Source organism: Phoenix dactylifera, unplaced genomic scaffold (genome assembly GCF_009389715.1).
Source record: "Phoenix dactylifera cultivar Barhee BC4 unplaced genomic scaffold, palm_55x_up_171113_PBpolish2nd_filt_p 002581F, whole genome shotgun sequence".
NCBI lineage: Eukaryota > Viridiplantae > Streptophyta > Magnoliopsida > Arecales > Arecaceae > Phoenix > Phoenix dactylifera.
In genome coordinates, this window is record NW_024069754.1 from 1073 (window position 1) to 21791 (window position 20719).

Consider the following 20719-nt stretch of genomic DNA (forward strand, 5'->3'; position numbering starts at 1 on the left):
ATAATCCCAAAAATGAAAGACACAGGAAAAAATTTGGTCCACCAGTTCAAAACTTTTGTTTTTGAAAATTATTACCCAACAACCTACTGGTACAATTATAAAGTAACACTCGAACAATGAAACGCTAATGAATGTGGCCCACGCGGCTTTGTTTTTTCATTCATTCTTTTTTCAAGGAGAAAACCACCACGTATACAAAATTAAAAGCAAAAAGTCACAATATGGCTTTCATGTCATGCAGAAACCTGAGAGCATAATCTGCACAATATCAGGGAGTCAGATTTACCAGTATCTCTTTGTAAGCTTCAGGAGGAAGCTGGTAATCCTCAACTGGCGTAATGCTGACACAAAGATCAGCTATAGTTGCTCCCTGCATCCATAAAGAACCGAAATGGTGCACCCAAAATCTTCCAGATTGTATATTAGAAAAACATGAAAGGACATGAAGGTTATTTGTAAAATTTCTTTTCCTGAGATTGGAACATGTTAGCGAGTAATTTGCATTATTAAAATTTAACTCACTGAGAGAAGCATTGCTGTGTCTGCTCCCTGTGACTCCTTGAAAGTGACATAAGCAATCTGAGACCTTTCAAATTCGCTGCCGAAGTGAAAACAACATGATTTTGATAATAATTTCCCACAAGAGAAATGCATAAGACATAATTAGAAGGACAATGGACCTCCGCAATTCAATATATTGAATGTCCCCTGAGAAGGAAAAGAATTCCTTGATGTCCCTTTTTGATGCAGCCAGGAAAATATTGCTGACTTTCACTATTCTTACCTGAACAGGAGACAAAGACAATATTTCATGAACGCTGCAGTTATCCACCACGCAATTGATTTATCTCACAACCAATTAACTTAGCACACATTGAAGTGCACATGCCATGAATGGTTGTGCCATAGGAATCCTATCAAAGGCAAATTATATGTGTCAGTGACGCAAAAAGGTAAATTAAAAACTATTGAAAATGAGCTTTCTTGGGGGAATATTATTAAAACAGTGATGGGAAGTCATAGGGAACTGATAGATATAATGTTAGATCAAATACAAATTTCAGTAAAAAAGGACACAATATCCTTCTTACTAAAAGATCCTACTCGTTGGCGCCAATTTGAATAACCATGCTTTGTTGAGGAACAAGAGATGGATCTACATGGACTATCTAGCAGCAGTTAGCTGAGACATTATGCACTATTTTCACTAACATCAGTAAATTAGATTGTTAAAAAAAAAAAATCTCTCACATCTGAAACATCGATAGTCCAATTTGATGTAACAGTCAACTGTGGATCCACTCTCATCCTCAAATAGCCCTGGTCCAAAGGGACCTGCAATAACATGCTCCATTAGGGTGCTTCTCATGGAAAGAAGGGGGAAAATTTTCAAGGCATGTTCCAGCTCTACCTGATCTAGATGACTAATTGAGCTGATCATCCATGCAAATTTTCAAGCTCATTTACGACAGAGAAATGAAATTTGTAGTAGAAAGGTACTAAATACGTAAAGGTTCAATATGATTACAAGCACTTCCTCTATTGGATAAATAGTCAGATAGGGAAATGCACTTGAAATTTTCTTAGAGAAATGTTTCACAGACGAAAATGAAGACGAGCCGGAGCTTGATCCCTCAGCCTCCTGGGAGTGGCGGAGGCCGTCTCAACCAAAAAAAAAGTATGAACTATAGCGCTAAACAAAAATCTCTGCTGTATATCCACAAATTGCAGCCTCCTAGAAGCGGCGGAGACCTTTTTCTTCAACCAAAAATTACCCCATTACATCAAAAACCACAGAATCATCCAAATCTCCGCTGTATATCCACAAATCGCATCGCAAGAAAAAAAAACCCAATAAATTAAGCCTTACGTTCCACCATTTTATATGAACCAGACACCGAAATCACCCAGGAAAAAAAAAATAAAATAGTAACAAAAGGACAAGCACGGGTACCTCAAGCAATATTACAAGCATTTCATCAAAAATCCGAGGCGAAGAGATTTATCAGAAAGACCGCCCCGATCTTGAGCATTTCATGAGAGATACAGAACGAAATCCCGCGATGCTGGCCTCGAAAGTGAGCTCTCGAAGCGGGAATCCGTATTCGAGGAGACTTGAAGGAGATCAGGTAGCTCTCGTCGGCGTAGGGAGGAGGAGAAGGGGTTAGGAAATCCGGACGGTCATCCCTGCCGTGGACGGCTTTCCGGTTAGGGATTTGTTAGATTTGGGTTGGGGGAGGAGGAGGGGTTAGAGATCGCCCGGGGGGGGGGGTGCGGGGTGTGGGTGTGGTGTGGGGGGTTGAGGGGCGGCTGCAAGGGCCAGGGTTTAGGAGGATTAGAATTTTGGTGTTGGCGCCGGGCGGTGCGGGCAGGTCAGGGTGGGGGGAATTAGAAATTAAGCGCGGCACACTTAGTTCATTTTAGATTTCCTCCTTTATCTTTTTTTCTTTTTTTAGTTATAATTACTCAAAAATATTATTTTTAATATTTTTGGAATTAGAAATTAAATTTGGTGATGGAAATTTATGTCAATAATCCGTCACTATCAAAAATAATCTTTTAGAAATTTATAAATATTTGAGTTACGATTTTTGTGATGGATGAATTTGTCACTGTCTCGTTGCAATTTCGGTTACCAGTTTTGTGACAGATATCCTGCCACTACGATGGTTACTAAGTTTTGGCGCCCACCCTACCGGGTATTTTGTAACCAGTCGGTCACTAATCTGTCACTAAGTTCACGCTACGGTGATCAAATTTCTATCTGTCACTAATCCGTCATAAATAGTGACTGATAATGGGCCGTCACTAATTTTCCGTCACTATACGCATGTTTTCTGGTAGTGAATAGGTAATTAAACAATGTTCAAGAATATAGAGAAGGCTAGGGATCTGGAATCCTCCTTGACAATATTACTTTCAATAAATAAACTCGGCAATTCTTAATTAAGGATTAATATGATAGAGTAGTTCTAATCATGGAGTATACAATCTGAGAACATGAATTTAACATCCAAGTATTTATCGTGTCGGTTACGTCTACGACAAATCAAGCATTGAAACAATCCATTGCATCAATATATATAAACCATACAAGATCTATCTAATAAATAAATATGCAAGAATCCAAAACATACCAATGGATATAAAATAATTAGAATAAAGGTTTAGAATGTACTTGATGAAAGCAACATGACAAGGGTTCATCCATCACCCTTTTGCCAAAGAAATTAGCTTTCCATTACAAAAATCACCTCCCCTTTTGTTTTTTTTCTTTTCTTTTCGGAAACAGGGCAGACCCTATTTCTCTTTTTCCTTTTTTCTTTGAATGGCTGCTTTCCCTGTTTTCTTTTCTTCTTCCCACGAATCAGCCTCCCCCCTTTTCCCTTCTCAGCCGACTCCTCTTATACTCAACTCTCCCCTCTATGGATCTTGGGGAATGCGCTGGAGGAGGCTGAATCTTAGGTGCGTGAGGCTGGAAGGTGATCGCGGGCGAAGATGAGCTGGAAATGAAGCTCGGACGGGTGAGTCACAGATCTGGAAGATGCCCGAAAGGAAGGAGCGTGGACGCAGGGATCTGTGCGAGGAGCGGACGCTAATCTCGACTGGGATATTGCGAAGAAATGAAGCCACGGACGCTGTGGAGGAGGCGGTGATTGCTGGATTCACAGATGGCGTGAGCGGACGAAGGGGCTGATCGCAGGTGCTGCGGAGGAGGCAGATGGCTGGGCGGTGATCGCGGGCTCGCAGACGTTGCGACGCTTCACGGGAGGCTCGCAGGAGGATGGGCTGCAATAGAGGAAGCTGGGAGATCCGTGGGTGTTGGGATGATGGCGAATCCGGAAGCTTTGAAATGGTGAAAGAGGAGCGGATGTTGATCACGGGAGAGGTGGACGCGCTGATGGAGTTGCAAATCCGGAAGACGGGTTGCACACGGATGCTGGGAGGATGCTAGAGGGTTGATTCCTAATTCGGAAGTTGAAGGATACAAGTGGAAGGGAGTTGAGGCACGCCTAATCCGGAAGCTGGGATGATGAAGAATGGACGCCTGGGATTGAGGCACGAATGCTGGCTCACGGATGAATCATGGACGGATGTGTGGGATGGTGGGCATGCTACTATGAACCGCACGGACCGTTGGATCCTCCCGGATAATGAATCTAGCTCCTTTGGTTGCTGTTCCATTAGACTGAACTTGGTCTGCTAATGCTCCTTCTGGTGTGCAAATGGGGCTGACCCTATGCGCTCAGCTGTTGGCCTGCGGTGATGCATCTTTATAGACCCAATGCGCATTTAAACTCTGATCTATGCCAAATAAAAATATGAAATTAATGCAGCACTTTTATCATTATTTGTTAGTAATAATATTAATTTAAGCAGTGTGTAGATCGCACTTTTGTGCTCTCATCACCCCTCCCCTTCTCTCTCTATCGCTCGCTTTCAAAAGCGATCCCTAACCCCTCCAGCCGTCGCACCCCCCTCCCCTTCTTTCTTCGTTGCTCTTTCTCGATCTCCAGATTCAAGAAGCCATCTTCTTCTCCGACCAAGTCCTCCTCTTCCTCAAATCCCCCTCTTTCCTCTCCATTTCCGACCTCCTCTGCCTCTACTACTCTTCCTCTCTCTCCATCACACCAGGCGGCGGTTGGTGGGCTGGCCCCATGGAAAGCGGCCTCATCTTCGGCTCCCCTCCTCTTTTCCTGGCTTCTCTTCGTGGCTTTTTTTGTTAACCAAAAGATTAACTAGTGTTTTTGGTTGTTTTTGTTCTGTCGGTGCAGCTTTAGAGAAGAGGAAGAGTTCTATTGTCATACAATAGATTTATCAAGTAAGTAGAAGTCCCAAGTTCGATCTCCTCCTCCATCTCTCTTAGTTATTGATGCTAAGAGGTTTTATTTTATTTTCTTTTTTTTTTTTTGGTTATCTTAGGGATGAAATCCAACGCATCAAGGGTAGAAATCCGGACATCATCCACAGAGAGGCTTCACCTCTCTTAGCAAGAGGGAAGAGCGAGGGCCTTCGAGCGGGAGAAAGGGGCGGACGGAGCAGGAGGAAGGAGTGTTCAAAAGGACAGAGTAGGGAGTTTCATTTTTTCAGAGAAAAATGACGTTTGAGGTGTTGAAGGGAGAGGGAGATGGAATGTGCCTATTTGGATGAGTACGAGAAGCTCATCATCTGGATGAACACTTCTAGGTTCGTTCTCTTGCTCTATGTTCTGTTCTGTAAGCTTGTGTTTCTTCCGGGTTTTTTTCTCCCTTCGTTTCAAACTGTTTACAACTCTAGTTGCTTGATCTCTACGTCAACGTATCTCTCTTATCGTTGCTGAATAGCGATCGGCAGAGATCCCCCTTCACCTCTGACCTCTAAAACTTGCTAAAAGAAAAAAATCTTTTTAAATATTTTTTTTTCAAAAAATAGTTATAACGATGCTTTAAAGCGTCGCTAACTAAAAATACGGTTAAAAGCCGACGCTTTAAAGCGCCGGTAACTGCATGATAGCGACGCTTAAAAGCGTCCTTAAAAAGCGTCGCTAAAAATCCTTTAGCGATGCTTTTGAAAAGTGTCGAAAAATATTTTTTCCACTCTTACATAGCCGACGCTTTAGCGACGCTTTGGAAAGCGTCGGGAAGATTTATACCGACGCTTATAAGCGTTGGTAAAGACCTTAAAAAGCGTCACCAAAACTTTCTTTTCTTGTAGTGAGTGCTTGAACCTATTAGTATATTATTAGAGTTATTAATGGAATCTTGGAGAATCCCTAGAGTACTAGTGGAAGATATATGGATCTTTGTTCATAATAATACCGCATAAAAAAGCATGCACAAATGTTAGAATAATTTATACTTAACTACAGTGATGTGATGCAGATTTTCGTGAACCTAGGAGATATTGAAGCCATGAAAGCAAGTGACTCAATGAGAATTCCGCAAGTGCTGCTTCAATCGACATGCCTATCTTGCAAAGCTTTGGGAGGCTATCTTTTAGTACTGTGGGTCAAGAAAATGTATTGCCGAAAAAACATGTCCAACAAGCTTTCATTCTCTCCTTCTCTCTATCCTTGAAGAAGAGGATGAAGATCCCTATGCTTCTCTCTCTCTCTCTTTCTTGGTTCCATGCAAAGGCTAGGATATGCCTCCTATTTACTACGCTATAGAGGTGGGGAATGTCCCTCTTTACTAAGTCCCAACAGGTTTCAGCATCCTAGAGAGGAAAGGAGGAGGGAGATACCCTTATATTTCGCCCCATCATAGGAATCCCATTTGGACTCCAAGTAGATAGGGAGAAGGGGCAATGGCCTGGCAGGTAGCCACCTTCTTTGTAGAAGCATGCTCCACTTAGGGCACTTCATATAGCAAGGACACCAACCCTAGCGACCGACTCCTACTTGGGTCTAACCTGAGTACTTTTGAAGAAAACCAAGCCAATTAGTCCTACTTGACCTAGCTTAGCCCAATCACCTTACCCTAGCTAATTTCCTAGTCCAATCTCTTCTCCAATATAATTTGGAGCTTATGTGGTCCAAGTAACGAGAGACCCCTCAGTTGGAAACTAGTTCTAATTAAAATAGAGATAGATGACATATACTACATACATTACTAGGATAGATTAATTCAGGTTCCCACTCAATAAAAAAAATCTACCCCTGTAGGTCTTTTTAGTCACATATTAGCTATGTGGTCCAGTATGCGAATATGGAGCCCATTTTGTATTACTTAATCCTTTGATGAATAGAATGAAACTAGTTGATCTTTCTATTTTTACATAAGCCATATTTTATAATTCAGTACCCTATCTTTCTAATGCCTCTATATTACCATGCAGTGTCGCACTATGGGACCCTTAGTCATATAGTTTCATGGCCCATTAGAACCCTAAGTCATGTCACACATCCTTTTAAAACAAACGTTCTTAGTGTTTGTTTCAAAAATAATAAATTATATGCATAATAATTTATAAAACTATTATTTTCAAAAAAAATTTAAAGTTATCATTAGGCTCTGGTACAAACATATTTGACATATTTCTATTTTGATATAGACATTATGCCATTATGATAGTTTTCATGTTGGACAGCTTGTGACCTTCATTTGTATTCAGATATAGTAAACCATTGTGCTTCCTATAAAGGTCAAAGTCCAAGATATATATTGTGGTCAATACATAGGTTTGGCCACAAACTTACTGACCTCTGAATTTTAGCGAATTGTCATACCATTCAAATCCAAGGGCCACTTGCATGCTCATGCACCTGGTTCATATCTCTTCACTTAATAGTGATTTAGTGTGATGCATACCTAATGTTAAGACGAGGCCTGACCTCAATGAAAGAGGAACTCCATGCCATCACCATCCATCACAGTAGCTTTAAGGCGCAATGCCCATCCTCATTCACAGCTATGAGCAAATTTTGAGTACCTAGGCCTATGCAATCACCCCTATGGATCCCATCCACTTGAATATATATGTATACATGTATGCATCTTTATATACATTCATTCATACATATATATATATAGAGAAAGAGAGAAAGAGAGCACATCACAGGCATGTGTACTAATATTACAAACATACAACAACGTATATCAGATCATATATGCAATTTATATCTCGTGAGGAAAATATGTTTATAAAACTAAAATGGTTAAGTCGCATCATGGTCCCCATGAGCATGGTGGCATTAGAATTTTCATATTATGTGTCCCGGTGCAGATTGAGTCCTTGCATTGTGCAGCTATAGTCCAGTTCTTCCATGCTTCATGGGCACCTCCGTGATAATCTCTATATATAAAAATTCAAAAATAGGTGGCCTTAAAAACAAGTGTCAAGACCCTCACATCATGTCTAATCCACTATTCCTATATAAGATTTTTATTGTAGGTCCTTAATTTAATTATTGATAACTCATAAACATATCACAGGTTACAACACACCATGCCACCATCCCACAATGTTCAATCAATGCGTCCTCAACCTACATGAAGAGTCTTATACATGCAATACAAAATTTGTGAGATCAATTGGATGAATATCGTGAACAAGGTACAATCGGATCAAGATCCTTCCCCTTAATCTAGGGTTTCATCTAAACAATTATCAGGTCAATCATGGAAGATATCATCATGCATGAATATCAATCAACTTACGATGCATCATTGGAAAAACATATGGCCTAAATTAAAAACCATAAATAAGATGGTACATCTATATCATCTAGGATCTGGTTAGTGAGAGTAATATATACGCTCCCACTAGCCATCTAGGAAATACATATCACATCTTACATGGTGCTCATGCCATTAATTAATGATCAATATCCATGATACATGTTGAACATAATTACATCTAAATCTATTACTAATAACTAATACAATCAAAAACCATAATAAATATTAATCATGTATCCTAGGCATGTTCAAGATACCAAACTACCATCATGAAAATAAAGCCCAAAAAAATTAACAAAATCAGATTAGGTAGTAAAAGGACCATAAAAGCTTCCCGTTTGATATATTAACCTAAGTGTTAAAAATTCTAATCAGTCATATGTGACAGCACAACATGGCATACATTTAAAGATATATAACTTGCAAATATGGTCCAAAAACATCACCATACCTGATGTAGAACAATTTGGCTATTATGGGTAGGGTTGGATGATGTCCAGAAGCGAGATCCACTACATCAAAACATCAAATAATAAATTAAACTTTCAAAGGCCATAACTTGGTCATATAATACCTAATTAAGCCGTGCGCTGAGTGTAGAGCTATCGCAACAGCCAGTCGCTTTCATGACAGCCCACTAACAGGACTGTCATACTTTGTCGGCACATCTCGATCGGCTTCTTAGCTAATGGCTCTTCGACTGGAGCCGAAGTTATTCACCTTGGTTTATATTAAGGTCGGTCCAGCCCGAGGTCGAAGCGTCCAATATTTCTTTCATCAATTAAAATTATTGATATTTTAAATATTTTAAGTGAAAGAGTTTCATAATATTATAAATAATAAAATAAATTTATTTATCTTTTGTTTTTTTAAAAAGAAGATGATTAATTTTTTATGAAAATAATTAATTATTAAAATAAAAAATATCACAAAATATTTAAAATAAGTATATTTTATAATATGAAAACTTTAAATAAGTATAATAAAGTATAACTTCATATAATTGCTAAGTAGTAGGAAATTATAAAAGAGGTCTTAGGTTTGATCCTTAAAAAGGTGTATATATAAAAAACCATATTCAAATCCATAAGATTTTCATCTAAATCCGACCGCATAATAGATACAGTGAGGGATTCCATTGGATCATTTACCAATAATTTTTTCTCTTTTATCATCAAAAAAATCATTACAAAATCTTTGTCTTTAATGATGATTCTCATTTCATCACTAAACGTATTAGCTTTTTGTGAACAAAAAAAAATCGTCAGAAAAGAAGATTGTTAGCGACGACATTAAATCCTCATTAAAATTTATTTTGATCATTAATTCCTTATCAAGTCATCATTTGCAGACTCTTTGATAGTACTTTTTTAATCTTATCCTCCAAACAAAATCGCCATAATGGTTGCCTTTAACAACCTGTTTCGTCACTAGATATAATAGTTCATTTAACGACTTTATATTTTTGTCACTAAAACTTTTAGCCGTGGGTCCTCTATTGACCACCAAGCGATGAAATAATTTTGGTTACCAAAATCCTTTAATGATGAAAGTAAAAAACTTTATGAGTAATTATTTGTCAGTAAAAATCTGAATTTTTGTAATGTTACCAACCATGATAAATTGGTCAAGAACATCCTGATCATGCTTGTGTACTTGAATGGCATCTTCAGCGGGATCATCATATATAATCTTCTATTGCAGCTTTCTTATTCTCTTCAATCAATAGCTTTTGCTTCTTTCATGTCTTGTATAGGCTCGAAAGACAAGTCAAGAATACAAATTTATTTAGAATTAAGAGAAATTTTACCTAAACTTGCTACCTTACCAAGACATAGGTCATTGTGAGCTTTCCTATTCTCATGATCATGATCACGATCTGATTTGGCTTTCCTTTTGTCTCCCTCAAATTCGCCATACATTTCTTTTGAGAAAGTCTCATGCTTCCTTCGCCGTTTTCACTCTCAAGTTCTTCTTGAAGGTCAACTTGCCCAACACTTGGTAGATGTAGGTCAAGATCTAATTGTCCTTTTGATATTCTTGCACCATTTCATCTCCTTTTGTGCTTGAGGGAGCATCTCAAACTTTTTCACGTAGAAAACTTTTCCCATGTACCGGTATGGAAGTAATAAATGCAATGAAAGCATTTTATTTATTTTATTTTCTATGTAGCAAAACATATAATGTGCACAAGGCATGGATGAAGAAACTCTAAGATTAAAACTATCACATCTTGAATTAAACGATGTATAATGGGGAAGGATCTGTTCTAATTGACTTTTTAAAGTGAGTGATCAATTGTAAATGGTTACTACAGTGGAAGGCCCATCGGTAAACTTACAGTATGGTATATATATTTAAAAAATCACAAGATATTTCATTTGAAATAAATATGGTTAGAATGCCAAAATCCAGGTTTAAAATCAGGACTTCAACCCACAATCAAGACGCTCCAACCAGCTGACCAAAATCTTGGTGTGTACTCAAATATGCACTTATACCTGTCAATTAATAGAACAATTGACATGCCAAAAGTTGATGACCAGTCTATCTCTGGTTGATGAACTACATATCTATATATCTATATCAATATATATATATATATATATATGCATTATTTAAAACATGCATTTGTTTACCTTCCATCTATTTTCTTCCTCACGTACTTGATAGGACTAATGGGGAAGAGATGTAGGTCTGGCATGGCGGATAAAAGTCGCTCAAACTAGCCAAGGAGACTGCCTACGAGACCACCCAAAGCTTTTGAAACACTGAAAACACTCGAAGAGGACATAGGCAGATCATCCTTGGCTATCAAAGTCAGACTCCTATCTCCATGTAAGACCTCTCTTCCACTATACAGATACTGCGGTGGGATGATGTTGTTTGCTTCAGTACGTGTATTAATATTGTGGGAAAGAGGAGATCAGATTCGACTTTCCACAATCTGAACACATACCAATTTGCCTCATCCGGAGCATTCTCTGAAGGATATGACTGCCTTTCTTATCTTTGTTTTTTGCAGTCTCCTCCATACAGAATATGTTCTTTGTGATCTCTAGAGGACCAGCGTCCACATTGATGTGAATAATCCTTGCAATCTTTCTCCTAGGTGTCGGCAGCACATGGAGTCACAGCTGTGGATAAGTAAGAACTCTGGAAAGAGAGACACAGAGCATGCTTTACCATGCTTCTCCCATGGCAATGTAACAGAGCACATTAGTTAGGCAACTTGTCTTTGAATCAGAGTTAGTCTTGTGAAGCCTTCTTTGCCTTTGTTATCAAATTGCTTTGATCATGTCTTCCTTTCGGCAAGAAGAGATAATAATGATCGACCATGATAAAAGTAGAAGATGCCCACAATCCAAAAGATGGCTACCCATGAGATTCGGAGGAAAGTTAGGGAGCCACCTATTTTCCCACGCCCATTAAAACCGAAGCACCCGGTTTCACAGGTAAAACAGATTATTGTTCCAAAAAGGACCCCATAATTTCGAAGCCCAACTAGCATGCATGATCTTTGGACACTTTGGAGAAGACTGAACCTCAAGAAATTAGGTGGAAGAGCCAGAAATCAGTTGATTGCTGCCTTGTGTTGGAAAATCTAGAAGGAAAGGAATGTAAGAACTTTTCTCAAGAGGACGAGCACTGTTTACTCTGTTTTGCAGAAGGCTCCCCATACTTCACCAAACTGGGGAACGTTTATGCCCCAAGAAAATGATTGGCACGCACCAAAATTGTCAGGCCTGGTCCACCGACCGGCCCACACGTGACTTGGGCCGACAGCCCGTCGAGAAAAGGCCCAAACAGCCATGTGCATGGGGAGGAAGAATCGGAATAGGAGTCCTCTTCTTCCTCCATCCTTGCCAGGAGGAGGAGATCGAGGGGGATTGGGGCTCACCATCTTTGGACCGATTTTTAGCTATTAAAGGATTTCTCTTCCTCTCCTTTGGCATCCACCTTAGAAGATCTCTTATTAAAGGTTGAGGTCTTTTGTTTCTTCGCAGCAGATATAGGAGGTTTTCACCATCGATCCGACCGGAGAAGGTACCGGAGAGCCTTGCCGGACTAAGGTACGAGTTCTCCATTCTCTCTCTTTCATCCTTTGTGTTTTGGGATTTGGATTCCATTGTTTGAGCCGGTAATCGCCGATGTTCCTTCTAAAATATAGCACCTCTGTTTTGATTATTTCCACCGGGTTTGGCCGCCGCCAATTGCCCTGTCTTCAAGGGCTTGTGTCCTGGTCGCTAAGGATGCATAGATTGGGAGCGTAGACTAGGAGCTCAGCCTGAGAGCTCGGCATGGCTCTAGTCGGGGGTTGCGCATCTCGGTCTATAGGAACTTGCATTTTGGTCTCCGAGGATGTACGGACTTGGAGCTTGACCTAAGAGCACAGAATAGGAGCTCATCATGCTCTGATCAGCGGACGCTCATCCCAGTCTCCAGAGACTTGCATTCTAATCTTTGACGATGTGCGGAATGGGAGCTCGCCCTAAGAACTTGGCATAGCTCTTGTCGACGGTCGCACATCCCAATCTCCAGAGACTCACATCCTGGTCCCCAAGGATGCGCGGATTGGAAGCTCAGCAATAGCTATGATCGGCGATCCCTGTCCTATGTGCACGGCATTTGAATCTTAGATAGCACGGAAAGGCGACCTCTAGAGACTCGAATCCTAGTCTCCAAGGATGCAAATCTCGTACACACATTGCTTAAATCTCTAGTGGCACTGAAGGGCGGCCTCTAGAAACTTGCATCTTGGTCTTTAAGGACGCGGATCTTATTCGCACGATGCTTGGATCTCTAGTGGCACGGAAGGGCGGCCTTAGAGACTTATATCCTGGTCTCCAAAAATGCGAAAATCAAGGGATTGCTATAGCTTCCTTTCTTATTTAGATTTAAATCTGTCATAATCTCTTTTCTTATTTGGATTCCGCCAAAAATTTAATTTTTTTTAAATTTAAATTATTTCAAAATACTAGAATCATGTCAGATTTAGGCCACACCAGGTCTACTATACTACACTTGCATATCATAGATCCCTGCTTTGATCCGATTTTCTTCCAGCATGTCCCGTAGGATGGAAATCAGGTGGCAGATTGGGCTGTCGACAAGGGATGTCTTCTTCTACGGGAGGACTTTGTACCCCTGAGCTCTCTGCCGGATCTCGTATTTTGATCTCCGTGCTCTCCAAACTGGACACTTCGGTAAACTGGCCATCATATGAGATATTCTTAGAGGTCTTCAGATACAACGAGTATTTCTTACAATTCGTGCAGGGGGCATGGAAGCGTCACGCATGACGCTCGCTAAGAAGAGCCCGACTCCCAAATAGGCGCAAAAGGTACTTTATATAGCAATCCAACGTCACCCCTTGTACATCCCCACCATATAAAAATGATAATAATATTAGCAATATTAGATTTTGCTTACCGCAATTGGATACGTATCTCTAGTGGTGCTTTATTGCACGTGCTGCTTCGGTAGTAGCGTGGAAATATCTAAGAGCCAGCGATTAGGTAAATACTTTGTAGGACCTCTCCCCTATTTGTAGGACCTCTATCTTATTTGTAGGACCTCTTCTTTAGTAGTGGTGTTATAGAGCAGTAGAATTAGGTCCCCTGCAGAGCTAATGGACTGCTCTAACCATGCAAAAATACATACAAACATTGTTGTATTATGTGTTTTTCTATTTTTATACCATTTTGTGCATATGACTTTATAGTTAGATTGCTCAGCAGGTGGATCTGATCCAACCAATAAACATCGGTTGCAATTAGGTGCATCAATGCTTAAACATAGATTATTTTTAATATTTCTTCTTTTCTCACACTCATATTGAAAAAATAATATCTTAAGATAGTTTTATTCATCTAAAATTAAATATAACATAGGTAATGTATATGAATAAGAAAAACTAAAATGAGGGGCTCCAACATATCTTTCTCAAAAAGCTTGCGTTGCAGAATAAAAGAGATAAGTTAATGAAGATGGTACATGTGAGGATCCGTGCGGGTGTGTGTTTAGTCCAACATCGGTTATTCGCTGGGTAGATCTTGAGTACTTATACAGGATCAAGAAACCCAAATAATACCTTCCGGCTAGCCATTTTGGATGAGATCCTGGGTTGTTACAAATGGTATCAGAGCGGACCCGGCCCATAACCTATGTGGACTAGGGGACACTGCAGTACGGATCTATTGGGGCTGACTACGGGCCAATCGTGGTGTTTGTGATTAGATTTGAATAGATATGAACCCTTAGCCTGACGAGGACGTCAGGGCTTGAACGGAGAGTATGTGAGGACTCGTGCGGGCGTGTGTTTAGTCCCACATCAGTTATTCGCTGGGTAGATCTTGGTACTTATACAGGATTAAAGAACCCAAATAATACCTTCCGGCTAGCTATTTTGGGTGAGATCATGAGTTGTTACAGTACATGCTTAAGAAAAGTGCATATTGTTACCTTATATTATAGCCACTAGCGAGTTATCTTATCCCATCTTCGAGCGGTTAGCTGTAAAGATCTGACACATAATGATACAAATTATAACACATCCAAGTTTGATTGTAGTTCAATTATCAATTATCAGCTATAGAGTTGGCTTCTCATGTATTCATGGACACAAGGCTCTCAATGGAAAATTATTATTGATGATGATAAAAGAGAATGGAATTCATATAAATTTTAGATGAAAAGTTGTTCTTATCCAAAAGAAAGAAAAAGTATTCCCGGTCTTCAATTATTGTTTATAGGTGACATGTGTAATATCGGACCAAAGGTAAGACGTCGCCCTCAAAGTTTTTTTTTTTGTTTAGGTTTCTATCAAGCATATAAGTGTTACAAATGACAATTTCTTTTTAACCTATTGTCTGCTAAGAATATGTTGATGAATTTAAGGGACATCCCAAGGATGACTAGGGATGTAATATGACAAGAAGGTATAGGAATTCAAGTTAGTGTGGAAAAAATTAAGAAACAATATTTTTATGTAACATAAACCACAATTATCAGTGAGTACTTTTTCTTGTGTATAGGATTTAATCTTAAATCAATAGTTAATGCCATAACTTTGACTGAATTCTAAGAAGGAGCTTTGTTGATACAAAAATAATATTTAAATCATTAGTATTCCATAAGAATGGAATATACAATAAGAATGCTTTGAACCGATTTGCACCACCCATAATAATTATATTGAGATGCATATAACTACCAAGAAACTTGTAAAGACCTAAATTTAAAACTCAAATTTAGATCTCAACAACTATGATATGAGAAATACCTCAATGGCCAAATCATTCCGTAGGAGAAGGTTCTAAGTTCGAAACTACCACGATAAATAAGCCAATGCATTCCTTCCTTATCTCTCAACAAAATAAAAAAAAATAAAAAGTTTATAATAAGTGGTCATGTCTTTTAAACAAAAAAGCAGGCTAGGGCAAATGAAAATTTTGTAAGATTTCAAACCTACATGCACTATAACATAAAATTCAACTTAAGTTAGATCAAATATAATGTATTTCTTAAATTTAGCTGGTGCTCCAAGACTTGGGTCATATCTTATTACTGGCAAAATAAGGGGAACAAAAGCAGAAATGAAAGGAATTTTTTTTCTTAAAAATTGTTCCTTCCAAATCAAAAGCTACTTTCTCTGAGATTTCTTTTAGCTCAAATTTTCATTGCACTTTTCTTATTTTCTTCCATCAAAATTACTTCCTTCTTTCAATTTCCTGGCAAATCCTTTTTTCATGCGCACGAGATGAAAAAGAAACATCATGTTTATCAAGAAAAAAAAAGGCATGAATTTCGGAAATATATCAATAATTGGTGCAACATTGCAATCAACCTTTTGGCTGTTTGGTGTACTTTATTTTGATCACGTGCTTGTCGGCAATGCGAAGTGGACCCCAAAAGCTTTCAGCATGCACGTTTTTCCCAGCTTGATGTGGCCCCATCGAACAGTTTTACCAAGGCGGGACAGTCAATGGTGGGCCCACCATAGCTTTTTGGTTGCAGCCTTATTAATAGCGTGGGGTCGGTCCGTCTCGGCTGTGTCGCGAGTGCACTTTTTGGTGTGGGCCTCCCAATCAAAGGTTATTCTACCCATTCCGTGGCTGTTGACCAGCTCCCCATTTTCGTTTGGTTATATTAGCTTATTATTAGTGTGTCATGTCATAAAGAATTGGGAGAGAATATTCTAAGTGCATGTCTTCCCTCCTTCACTTTTTCATGGTTAATAATTTATTCAAGTTGTTGTTATACAAGATTACAAGTCTCTCAACTTGGTTTTTCTTGACTCCTCTTTCAAAGATCTCAAATTCAGCTCAAAATATGTGTCATTCTACCTTGATTATTTCCTTAAAAGAAAAAGTAAAAAAGGAGTTTGAATTGTATTTGTCATAATAATTCTTGCCTTTCTCTTGAGGATTTGAAGTAGGAATTTTGGCTTGATTTTGTCCATTATATATGTTTGAATAAATGGAATTGAGTTTGATTATTTGAAAGGTCAACCTATTAGAATCAACCAATCAAGTGTTAACCTAGAGGAGCTGAACCTTGTCTAGAGGTGAATTAATATTCAATACAGGGTTGGGGTCAAATTCTAGAAGTCCAATATCCAAGATGAAGGCATACGTCCATATCATGGAAATGTGTAATAAGAATGAAGGCATACCTCCAACTACTAGTTTACATTAATATAAAGGAGAGGATAAAAAATGACTTTGACCTTTTTAGATCTGACTTTAGTCTATATGCCCATTCGAATCCAAGTCAAGAATATACTCTTATTTAGACAAGTTCATTAGAAAGAGTTATATATATATATTGAAAGAAGAGAAGGGTCCAGAGAACCACCCTCAAACTTTCGTTCAGAAGATGAAATCAGGAAACGAAAGAGGAAGAATTATGTATGATGACATAGATTTGGACCCTATATCCCATGATCTGGATCTTTGTTTAATTCAAGCCAGCTTGAGCTAACAAAGTTGACCTAGCTCTAGCTTAAAGCACAGCACCCTGGCTATACCAAGTTGCGAAGGAAGGTAGGCAGCAACATTGCCAAGCCTTGGGTTTCAGAGGGTCGGGTGTCAGAATGGCTGATTCGTTATGATTTTAGTGAGAGAGTGAAATAATCTTCATCAATTTATGACATTGTAAGGCATTTAATTCAAAAGCCTACGCTTTAGTTCAATCCTACCCTCTTGGGCATGCTACGTCAATACTCAAAAGCCATTTCCAGGGTGTATAGTTAATTTAGTTTCACCAATGCATGCTCAAAAGCTATTTCCAGGGTGTATGGTTAATATGGCATCACCAATGCATATCAATCCTACCTTCCTACCATCCGTGTACCCATTGAGAAAATAGTTAGACCTTTTAGTTCCACATACAAACCTTTGACCGTCGCGTGCATGACATTTGGAAATTTGATTTTACTAGAAACTTTATGTATTGCAAACTCTTTAAAATAAAAAAAAATATTTCTTACACTGCATGCACCATGTGGCCTTGCGCAATGCCAATCACATGCTCTCATTTCTATAAGCTCAATTCATCATGTGATTGTCTCAGTGATTAACCATAGAAACGAGATCGAAGTCGGTTGGCATTGTGCATGACACATTGGTGGCAGAGTATAATTTCCCTGAATTGGGGGATGGAAACTTAGGCCCTAATTTAAAACATTTGTGGGCAACATGCATGCGAAAAGGAAGATTGATTCATGCATATTCAAAATAGTTGGCATTGGTCATTTCCTCCAAGGGATAATGAGACCTACCAATTCAATTTTGTGACATAAATCTCTTGTCGACTTCCTTCCGCATGGGGGTCACAACTTGACTTGGTCATAGAGAGAAGACACAGAAAAATTAGTGTTTGACATCACAATTCATTGCATAGGAAAACACCCTTTTTTCCATTTACACTCAAAAATAGACATCACAACTCTCATTACATGGGGGAAGTACCTTACTTCCATTCACACTCAAAAAAAGACAACACAGCTCATTACAAGGCATTAATTATAGAAAATCATCTGTCCACCTTTTTTTCCTAAGGGAAAAAAAAAGAGTTTTTGATTGTTTGAGTTTATTGAGACATTTCAAATATTGAAATAGACCAGCCCCATTTGTCTCCACATGCATTAGTATTTAATCAAAATATAGTACTACACTCAAATTTTGCGCTTGTATTGCTTTCTGATTTCATATGCATTAGTATTTAATCAAAATAAAGTACTACACTCAAATTTTGTGCTAATATTTGCTTTCTGATTCCCCATTGCATGAAACACACCTATTTCAACTGAGATTGAGCAACTTGTAAGGACGAGAAAAATTTATTCTATCATGAATATTCACTTCTATCTCAGAATTTTAAAGCCACCTATTTTTTCCATCAAAATAAAAGGCATTTGTACTTTTTCCTGAGAAAATTTCAACCTGGCTAGCATTATCAATCAAACATTTGACCAAGGTTTATATCCTAATTTGCTTATATAGGGTTGATGAACATGATGATGCATTATGACAGCAACTAGGATGATTTATTATAAAGCAAAAAAAAAAGTACTGCTAAATAGTAGGTGTCTCATTAATTATTTGTAATCAACTTATTACAACAACTTAGATGTACTCCTAAAATAACTAATATGAAATTCAATAGGGCATGCAGTTCGCACTGAGCACTACTACCTGCATAGTGCAATTATAAATATTATACAAAATGGATTAGGGCCCTCGTTTAAATGTTAAAATTTTATATAACAAAGAGAATGGTTGCTAAAATTATTATAATAATTGTGTTTTGTGCCAAAGTTCATCATCTATAATGTTAAATTGTAATACTTCTCAAGGTCTTTTGATAGGATTTTAAAAGGACACTTCTTATCAACTATCAAAAGTCAATTGTAAAATGTTGATATGAACTAAGGTTTGCCCTGCTAATCGCTCTCCTCTACTTAATAATTAGCAGTTCTAGGTTCAATTCGCAATTCGCATGGACTTCTCTTCCATTCTTTAGAGAAAAGAAAATAAAAAATTTGATACATAAAATTACTAAAGAGAGTAAAAATGAATATCCAAATACAAGAATCAAGACACTTCACTCGTAGAAAGACGCAACAAGATACTGAAAATGTTTAAGGATTGCTAATTAAGATTTAAAAGTGTATAATCATAAACTCAGATCATGTTTTGCTGGCCAATTGAGAGAAGATCCATTAGCTCATCCATGTGATTAAAGCCATCGCCTTTGCATTTAATGTGAAAAGTTCTGTAGACCTACCTTTTTAATTGCACATTGTATCCAGACCTATTAGTGTAGTGAGAAGCAAGGGCCAAGGGTTTTTTTTTTTTTTTGAATCCTTTGTGCACATAGCACAGGCTCTAGACAATGAATCTCATTTCAAGTTAAAAATGTCTCCACAGAAACTCTAATCGAGCTCTGGGAGAATAGAGAGCATCCCTACCAAAAGGAATATTCTTGAACCAGATAATGGATTCTATGCTCTCTATCACAACCTGATGTATCTGGTTAGAACGAAACAATAGAGTGCTCCGGTTCCAGACATGCTCCTATCAAAAGACCACGAAACATATAGATTTCGAACCCCCAGTAGAATCTGGATAGTACTACCAAGCAACTGTACGTGAGTCTTCTTCAAAACAGGCCAAAGTGACCGAAAGTGGAACTGATTGAAGCCAAAATATGGTGGATAGAAAGTTCAATAGAAGAATAAAGATTTTTCCAGAGCCACTTTGGTGAGTCGGTACTTAGCTCGATTTTGACTTATCTTCTATCCAACGCCATTCTTCTGGTGGCTCCGCTGAGGACCCTTGAACAGCTCTTCAGAAACTTCATCTAGAGGAAGCCAGATGGTAGAGGGGGTATTCATCTGATTGCTTGGGAGGTGATTTGCCAGCATGTTAGGTGTGGTAGTCTGACATACTTTCTCTGGTGCGAGGCAGCATGCTCTTGCAGCAAGACATGCAGCCAGATTCATTCTAAAACCTGACAGCCTGTGAAACACACTTTTGAGGGCTAAGTATGGGGCCTTCTCGGCGGCGACGGATGTCCAGGTTGGGCGTCATTGTTCCTTTATTCGGAGGAAGATTTGCGCCGAGCCCCATTGGTGTTTCCTGCGGTCAGATGGGCTATTGGTGATGAGCGCCTGTTTTTCTTGGTGTTGCTTCCTTCTTTTGAGCAATTCCATTGATGTCTTAGGGGACAGTTGGGTGACCGAGATGCTACTCTGTTGTTTGTGGATGATGGTGGATACGGCAAGGCTTGTTAGGTGTAGATCAACGACCTGCTCGTCCTTGATGAGGGCAGTGGAGCGAGGGGCTGATCCGAGAGGCCTTCGAGGAGCAGTTGGCGGAAAGATGTTAGCCTTACCTATTCTTTTCAGAGAGGAGGCGGACAGACTGGTTTGGGCACCGACGGAGTGATCAAGGGTACCCACCAGAGATCTTCATGCTCTTTTCAGCAGGGAGCCAGCTCATTAAATCGACGGTGGCTGGATCTGAAGGATGTGAGTACATCCTCACATGGCC

General features: G+C 38.9%; 1 protein-coding gene across 1 annotated transcript; it reads right to left on the reverse strand.

The window, feature by feature from the left end:
- Positions 1-268: 268 nt before the first annotated feature.
- On the reverse strand, positions 269-1347 carry LOC103715329 (binding partner of ACD11 1-like). Its single transcript, XM_039123418.1, has 4 exons — positions 1252-1347; positions 681-784; positions 523-598; positions 269-370 (listed from the first exon to the last, which is right to left on the reverse strand). Exons 1-4 carry the CDS (start codon positions 1345-1347, stop codon positions 269-271), a joined length of 378 nt encoding a protein of 125 aa, XP_038979346.1.
- Between the last annotated feature and the right edge of the window lie 19372 nt (positions 1348-20719).